We start from the raw sequence: 8,978 nt of genomic DNA on the forward strand, positions 1-8,978 counted from the left end.
TCTCAGAGGGGGAGCCCTCAAACACCTAAGCCAGAGTTCCATTATAAAATACACCAAAAGTACGTTAATAACCCATCATATCTGGCTCTTCCAGTTGGATGCCTTATATTTAGTTTCCAGTTGGGCTGCACATTCCAGTCACCCTCACACCCCCTTCAAAACTCTCCATCGCCGCTTCTTGGGTAGCGAGCGGCCAGCCCAGCGGGTCGTCCTCCTGCGCGTCTCTCGCTGGCACCCCGGCGTGGGCGCTTGCTGGTGCATGACGGCGGCAGGACATCGCCAGCCGCGCGCCAGCCCCGCAGGTACTCATCGGGAGGCGGAGGCACGCGGCGGGTTGTGGGCTGCGGCCCTCCCTGGCCTTGGCTGCCTCGAGGGGGCGCAGCTCGCCCAGGGTCCCCTCCTCCGGGCGTGTTGGCGGCAGGCGGCGCCGTGGCGGCTGCTGCGAGGGGAGGACGGCGGCGGCCGCGGGTGCGCGGGGAGAGCGCGAGCCCTGTGCTCAGCTTGCCGCTCGGCGGCCCCCGGGTCTGCCTCCGTCAGGCAGGATCTGAGCCTTTTGCTCGGAGTAACCCTAGTGCTGAGCAGATGTACAACCCATTTCACAGAAGATTGAAACCTAGGGAGCCCTCTGCCACCGGTGTGGGAAACCAGTTCTCACCATCACGGACAGGCCGGCTCCAGTCAGGGCGGCCCACTCGCAATCCTTCCTTTCCTCCACCTTGGAAGTGCCTCCCAGGCATGCAAGTGCGACTTCCTCGCCATTCTGCACATCACGGCCCTGCTGAATGTCTCGTGGCACACCCCTGAGGCCTGCACGACCCACCTACACTGCAAATGGATCCCGTGGAAGACAGCCAGCCACTGACATTAGCTCCCAGGTTCAAGAAGCAATAGACTTCGCTGACTGTCAGGGAAAAGGGAGGCAAGGTCCTGGTCCACTGTGAGGCTGGGATCTCCCTTTTGCCCATCATCTTCATGGCTTACCTCATGGGCCAGCAGCTTCCAAAGAATGAACCTGAGATCCTACCTTTCATCTCCACCTAATAGGCCCCTTCCTGCCAAGAGGAGGCAGCCAGCTCTTTCTGTATGGCCCATTTGCAGACACTGAGCCCTGGTGTGCAGGGTTCCTACTGCACATTCCCTACCTCCGTGCTGGCACCAGTGCCTACTGACTCAAGGGTCTCAGCATCCCAGGAGCTCCATGGCTGCAGGCACATCCTGCTAAAACTGGGATAGGGGAACCAGCCCAGGCTCACGAACAACTGTGATTTTGCTTTTTAAACTCATGGGCATTCCATACCTGTGCAGTACTGAAGACCTCACTCTGTCATGCTGCCCCAGTGGGAGAGAGAGTGGTTTCCAGGCTTGCAAATGAACTTCAGACTGATCTCAAAGATAGGTTCTCAGACCAAAGGAAGGCCAAGCCATTAGGAGAACACAGTATGTGCTGACTCCTCTGCTTCCAGACCCTCTGTCCTCTCAGGACTGCCCAGTCCTTGCACCTCCAGGTTTTCCTTTTCATTTCCAGCATGAGGCAATAAGTACCTGCAGCAACAGGGGGAGAAAGCAGTTGCTAGACCAGGAGAAAAGGGAGTTATGGAGCCACGTTATTTTGAAGGAAGCACAATTTCCACCTGATTTTTTTTTAACTTTTACAGTCTCTGTATCTGTCTCTGTTCTTCAGGGCAAAGCTGATCACCATCTAGTCAGGAAAAAGAAACCCTACAGGGTTTGTAGGAAGATGACATATATACTGATTTGATCCCTCAGATGTTTCTGAGACTCCCTCTTGGGTACAATGGAGGCAGTTGGTTGAAGGAGCAGGATATTGACACTTCCGGGTTTCCTTCCCCTGACTTTGGACTTTGGCATGATTCCTATTCATACTTGAACCATTGTCATTGCACCTCTCCTCAACACAACTCTTGTGTCCTTTGAAAAGAGTTCTTCAAAACATAGACCCTTTGAGGTGGTGGCAGTGGGTTCCAGGAGTAGAAGGGTACTTGTCATCTGGGTCAGTGGCATTGAAACAGTCATTTCCCAGCTTGCTGTCCTCATATGTGATGTCTTGTCTCTTGTGACACTTGTTTTCTTCCCTGCCCCTGGGGGTTGTCTTCAAGCGTTGACTTCTGGGATTTACAGATTTCACAATGTGGTATTATTTCTTTTCTGTCAGTAGGTTTTATCTCTAGGGGAAAAGGGAATAATTTCCTAAAATCCATATGAGTGTGAAGAAAAGCAGTCTATTACTGGTTGTTGTTGTTTATAGTGCAAAATAGAAATAGTAAAAGGAAAAAAACCTCCCCATCCCACGTCCTACTCTTTAAGAGCCACATTCTCTGTTGAAGAAATGATAAATGTCTATAAATCCAGTATGCTAAATGATTACCTGGAATCACCCCACCCACCTGATGTGTTTACAGGGGGACAATGTCTTCATGCAAAGACTAATGTCAAGGAGGGAGTTTCTGGCAGAGCAGCAGGTGGATGGGCGAAGAGAGGAAAAAGTTGTTATCCAGTCTCTGAACTCATGTAGCACATTCTTTGTGCCAAAAACAACTTGTGTTATCAGCTCTGAATGCATCAGTGCCTGGGTGGTTATTTATAGTGAGGTGAGGCAAGCAAGGGACCATAGGAAATGTTCTGAGTAGAGGCAAATAGTTACTGGTGACAATGGAAAGAGACAGTGGGGGGCTATTCCAACTGCTGAGCAGAGCTCACCCTTCAAGAATGGCTGCCCCTGTTATGTGAACGCTCATCCAGGAAGGAACAGGAAAGGAGGACTGGGATTAGCAGGAATGATTCCAGGGCATCGGGAGAAGAGTCGTGACAGCACAGGGCTTGGGTAACTGGGGGATGAGGTCAGTTACCAGGGCCCCCACAGGGCCAGGGTTATCAGAGCAGGGCACAATGCTGGGGGCAAAGCGTGAACCCAGGCACAGCTCACTCATTCCCAGAGCAGAAGGGAGGCCATCACAGTCCCAGGAGCAGTGGGAGAACAGCCCATTAACTATTCCACTGTCGAGCCAGAATAGATCTGAAACCAGGGCCAGGCCAGGCCTGAATTTCCATGCGGGGATTTGGAGGCCTCAGCCAAGGGGAGAAACAAAGATACAGAGGCTAGGAGCAAGGCTGACATACCTTATCTTATTCTGTATCTGTTAGTATTGGAAGCCAGATATTAACTACATGGAAACCTCATATTAAAACAAAACTGGTAGTTATCCCACTGAAAAGATGAAATGTTTTGATTCTACCTCTTCTGTTATTTCATCTTATGCTCTGAAATCATTTTCTGTCATTTCTTTGTTTTCCCAGAAACTTGGAATACAATATCAGGAGTGCATCCTTCATTTTCCTTCTCTTGTTTTATGACTTTAATAGGAGCCTGTTTTCCTTACTGATACGCAAAATTTAGCTAACTAGGCTCTTCAAAGCACAAAGTTAGATCTAAAGGATGGAACTCTGAAGTGTCTGGAATGCTTATTCTGATTTATCTGGGATAAATATTGTAGATCATAAAATGTCAAAAAGAAAAGAAGTCAGAAGGTAAACAGAAAAAGATTCTCTTCCAGCAATTCATCGTGGGACGTGGGCTGTTCTGGTGACCGGGGGAAGAAGTGGTATCAAATCAGATCAAGATTGGAAAATAGACTTTCACATTGGGCAGGGCCCCATTCCCCCTGCAACACGCCCAGTCACTAAGACATTCCCAGAGGTACCCAACACTGTTGTGGGCAGTTTCAGATTGCCTGAAAATGCCCAGACTCCCCCATCAGAGGTCAGGATGCTCCAGGCACTGTGTGGAGGCTGGGTACCATCCCTCGTCTCCTGGGCAGCACCCAGCTCAGTCTCTGGAAAGCCAGCCGTCCTGGGGAGAGGCTTCTTGCTTCTTCCTTCCACCAAGAGCCTTTCCCTTTGAGACACTCCAGACCAACATCTTCTCGAACTAGACTTTGAACACTCAAAAGCCACTTACCTCTTCTGTGGCAAGGGAAGCCTGACCTTCACTGCCTTAGGCCCAGCCCTCCCTCTTGAGGAGGGGGAGGTTGACAAACTGCCTCTCATTCTATCCTGATGAGCTTACTGCCAAGGAAACAAGAGCTAATTCTCAAACAGGTCATCCTGCCAAAATGTTAACAGTGAGTGCTTCTAGTTGGGGTTCCGGGGGATTTACGTGTTCCTCTTTCTACTTTTCTGTATCTTCCAACTTTCTACAATGATTGTGTATTACTCTTGAAGTCGTAAAAAAATGCACACACACAAAAATCCAGGTTTAAGGATTGCCTTCCCCAGAAACCTTCCAGGTGCTTCATCAGCTACTCTGGTCCCCATGCACCTGTGCCTTCCTCCATCACAGCCTTTATCATTCTACATGTCAGCGTTGCCTTGTTCTTCTTCAAATCCCCAGTGCTTAGTTCAGTCACCAGCACATAGTAGGCCTGTCTATTGAATAAATTAATGTCAATGAATGAATAAGTGAATTACTGAGATCCTATATTGCCTGTTCAACTCTCGACTTTAAAAATCTTCCTGGTCATATATGAGTTTATAGCTATTAGGACAAAGGGAATTATATTATATTATTACATTATATTATGTTATATTATAGCTATTAGGACAAAGCTATTAGGACAGCCATGCCAAGATTGAAACAGCATCCCGCAGACCCTGAAAGAAGAGAGAGGTCCTGCAGAGACCAGGAAGGGAAGTTTGGAGAAATTAAGTCCATCCTTGACCAGTCCCAATTTTGCCCAAGCTTTGCCTAGCTTTTAGACTACGTGCAGGCTATTTAAAGTTGGAATCACTGGGTTTGGATTTCCATAAGGCCTAAATAAAGTGGCTTCTGGTTCACTCTCCCCTTACTCTCTACTGTGGAGAACAAGACTGAGCGGCCTGATTAGGAACGCATAGCTGGGAACAGCACAAATGCAAAAGAGGACCTTGCAAAAGAAGAAAGTGTGCTTTTCTGTTTTAGGAAACCTGCTGACATAGGGAATGCTTCTGTTTTTCTGCAGAAATGCTGCCTTCAGTGGACAAAATCCAGCCACAATCAAGCTAATTGAATGCACAAATGTAATATTTTTCCAGGGCACCTCCAATTTAATGCTTGATGAAATCGTGTCTTTCGCATATATTTACAAAAGCTTTTCTTCATCCAGAAATGTCTGTTAAAATTGCTTATAGATGCTGAGATAGCAAATCACTCTTCTAATGTAATGAGATAAGTCATCTCTATAAACTTTGCTTGCTCAAATGTATTCGCATAAAAGAAATCAGGCTACAGGCTTTTTTCAATAAATAGAATGAACAACTAGAACTTGATGGCTATAGCGTGTTCTGCCTCATTGCTAGGGGATGTTTAAAATTGCTCCCTCTCTCTCTTGCAGCAGAGTTTTCATTTTGGTAGTTGATGGAAAAAGGAGGTCAAATAAACTGATGTGGATAAGAAGCCAAAACCGTTTGTCAAAACGTGGGGAGAGGCCTGGAGATTGGAGTCATTTAAAGACTGAAAATTGATTTAAAAGATTTCTGTCCTCAAATCATTTTTCCTGCTAAATGTAGCCACTTTGTGAGCCTGGTTTTCCCTGCTGTAGCTATCTTTGCTAATAATTTACATCATAGGAAATTCACATACTGGGAAGACTCGTATGCATAGCCGTTTATGCGTAGCCCAGTAAAACGGGTCCAAAGATCAAGAGTCCATGGAAAAGATGAGGCCTTGAGAGGTTATCCATGTGTTTCCAAGTAAAATTTGTCTTCCAATTCTCATCTGGAAGCCAACCTGTGACAAAAGGCTTAATAGGCCATCACACACACCTAGAGTCACCATATAGAGCAGGTCACCACATAGGTCATGTGTGGCCGATTAGGTTGTGCACCGCACAGCTCCAGGGGAGATATCATTCACATAGAGTACCATGTGAAGGGTGCCATCTGGAGTTGTGGAATGTGACAGCTCTGCCCAGCCTGGCCACACAGATCAGGGGAAAAAAGTCATCTTCTTGTTCACAATCACAGTTCAATAAGTTTCCATGGCTACACTGCATGCATTGCCTTGAACTCCTCAAAGAATAAGGTCGAAGTTCTTATTATCAGCCGACAAAATGTTAAAGCCTGCTTGGTGCCCTTTTCTGTCTCTTTACAAAGCAAAATTGGGAGAATATTCAAATCTCCAGATGGTTCTCTTTACTTCAAGAAATATTTTGGACAGCTTTCACTGAGGAGGACAGGCTGGAATCCGGAAGAATATGAGAGCAAACCCCAAGTGCCCAACCACTGCTCCATACAGGGGAGACAGCAGGCAGCTTTTGGAACAGTTCTGAGGGTGCCTTTCCTGTGCCAGTCTGTCTTCTGGATTTTCCCTCGCCCCTGCTGGAGGGTCCAGACCAGCCAGACCAGTGGCCTGGCTGCCCAGGGCTCGGAGGGAGCAGAAGCCTGCCCACGCTCGGGGGCTGCGCGGCCCTGCTTTCTCCTGCCTCTACGTTCCCTGTGCAGCCTGAGGTACACTGCACATCGGTGGAGACCAAGTCTAATGCTTCCTGCTCTGAAACATTGCTCCTGACAGCCTCTGCCTGGCCCTGTCAATTCCGAGTCCAACACGGTAGTTCGGGGTTAAACAGAAAGGTCCCATTTCCTATGCAGTTCCTTAAACTCTGCCCCAAGCACACGGAAAAGTCTATTTTGGGATTCGGACATCAATTCTAATATGCATAGAAGGATACCTTTGAGAACACACGTGACTTTTGCATAACTTGCTTTTTAAAGACCATCTCAACAGCCTTACCGGCACTTTATGGGCGCCACGCTCCATCAGCGCTTCTGTCTCAAGTGTGCCAAAGGGTCAAAATAACCAGTCAGTCAGCCCACAGATGTCTTTCATTGGGTCACCACGGTGTTGTTTTAATGGAATTTGAATGCTTAAAGTGGGGCACGTGTTCTCCATTTCTCCAGACAACCAGCCCATTTCACACGTTTATTTCCATTCCCTGCCAAGTCCCTGTGGAATCCTGAGCGTGCCCTACATCAGCCAGGTGTCAAGAATTAGAGGTTGACAGGGCATCCTCTGACAAGGAGGAAATATAGTAGAAAGGTTTGGGGATAGTCATTGACACCCCCACCATCCCCACCAGCAGCCCTACACATCGCTCAGGGGAGGCACCCGTGTGAGCAAGCTGTCCGCAGTGTCCTGGGCTAGCAGCCTATGAACAGCACCTGTACACTGTCAACAGAGAGACATATGAATACGCCAATACCACGCTGATTAGGCAGTCTGCCCACGAAGGGCGGACCAGAAACCAGGTGACTCCAGGCAAAGCGGCTGGCTGTTTGGGAGACTGAGACAGAGACATAATTTTCTCTTACCTAGTCTTTGTGCCTTCTGGAATGTATACCAGTTGTATGAATTACTTATTATCCATGATCAGAAGCTGTGTGGAGAGCTTCCTCCCAGCTGAAAAACTTCACCCTAGACTTTAGGGCGCGGCTCAAATGCTGCTTCTCCTCTGGGTCGTCTTTCTCAAACCCCTCGTCAAAACCCATCCCTTTCTTTCCCATGCTCCCAGTCCACAGTTGTCACACCTCCTATACAAGAACGCTGTAGCCTGACAGGTGAGCCCGCGAGGTTGGGGCAGAATGGCATTTATTTATATAGAAATACTTCCAATATTTGCTAAACAGAGTCCACCACTCCACCCCCACCCTTCTTCCCAGTTTGAGGCCACCACTGACGCTTGTTTTCCCCTAATTTACCTGTAGAAAGATGAACAGATGGAGGGGTCATTCTGGGATTTTTTTCCCCCACAGGTACTGTCATCTCCTGGGCACACAGAGCTGTGCAATAGAGCATTCTAGTCTAATGGACATGTTCTCTGCCTGCACTGTCCGACACACTAGCTGCTAACCATACGTGGATATGGAGCATTTGAAAAGTGGATAGTGTGACTGAGGAACTGAATTTTTCATTTTATTTCATTTAAATTAATTTAAACGTAAATAGCCACCTCTGGATAGTGACTAGCACATCAGACAGCTCAGTTCTAGAGCTTTCTTCCTCTACGGGACAGCCTTACCAACTGAACGATACAACCCTTAAGCATGTTTGATTTTTAAACATTAAATTGAAAGCGAGGTCCACAAAGTACTCATTTCTAAAGTAAAAACTCAGTTTATTCATCTGTTTACAACACAGTACACAAGAGGCAAAGTGTTTCACATCATAGATTTCACTGCCAACTCCTTGGAATGTTCATTTCTTTGGCTAAAAGGAGAGACTAGACGGGAAAGCCGGGTAACGCGTAGGCATCTAAAATAAGGATGGGGGCACAAGGCTAACATCATCCTCACAGGGATGGGCACAAGGGGGCTGTTAGTCGCAAGCTGTTTTCTAGAACTGTTAGCAGGAAGCACAGAAGCCTGACTCCTGGATGCTCGAGCCGGACAGGCTTCAGTCATCCCCACCACACAGGTACAGCAGCGCCTTCTGGTAGTCGCCCTTGGTGTCTTGCTACAAAGGGCCAAGGAGAAAAAGGAAATTCAGTATCAGGAAAAAGACCCAAACTCCACAACAACATACAAGTAGGCCCACTACACCAGAGCCGCTCCCGCTATTAACAGGGGAAGACTCTGTGCCACCTGCCCGGACACAAAGGCAGGGAAGGCCACGCCCAAACCACCGTTATCATCATGGGAGGACCCTCAGGGAGTGTGGCCAAGGGGAGTTTCAAGTCCCATTATTACCGCAGGGTGGAGAGGACCTGAGGAACCGGGGATTAACGTGGTTGGCGCGCAGAGCGACAGCACCTGGCCTGCTACTGCAGCGAGGTCCAGCAAACACCACCACTTTTCGCCCTGGTCCTCACCCTTCCAGAGAGGATGGGGTACCTTCCTGCCTCACTCTGCTGCTTCCTGGATTCTTAAGGTCACGTGGGGATAAGCTGGTGAGGCGAGGAAACAGTTACTAAGAGTCTAAGTGGTCCCCA

The 8,978-nt window shown here is 48.2% G+C and overlaps 1 protein-coding gene and 1 pseudogene across 1 annotated transcript in view; one reads left to right on the forward strand and one right to left on the reverse strand.

Moving 5' to 3' along the window:
* The first annotated feature begins 259 nt into the window (after window positions 1-259).
* Window positions 260-1,233, forward strand: LOC124235136 (dual specificity protein phosphatase 5-like; annotated as a pseudogene).
* A 6,908-nt stretch (window positions 1,234-8,141) lies between these two features.
* ANXA2 (annexin A2) overlaps window positions 8,142-8,978 on the reverse strand; it is a 41,632-nt gene continuing 40,795 nt past the window's right edge. The window contains exon 13 of the mRNA XM_046652348.1: window positions 8,142-8,503. Coding sequence (XP_046508304.1) covers window positions 8,444-8,503 — 60 coding nt within the window. The 3' untranslated portion in view covers window positions 8,142-8,443. The remainder of the gene's footprint in view (window positions 8,504-8,978) is intronic.

Source organism: Equus quagga, chromosome 2 (genome assembly GCF_021613505.1).
Source record: "Equus quagga isolate Etosha38 chromosome 2, UCLA_HA_Equagga_1.0, whole genome shotgun sequence".
In the NCBI taxonomy this organism is placed as follows: domain Eukaryota; kingdom Metazoa; phylum Chordata; class Mammalia; order Perissodactyla; family Equidae; genus Equus; species Equus quagga.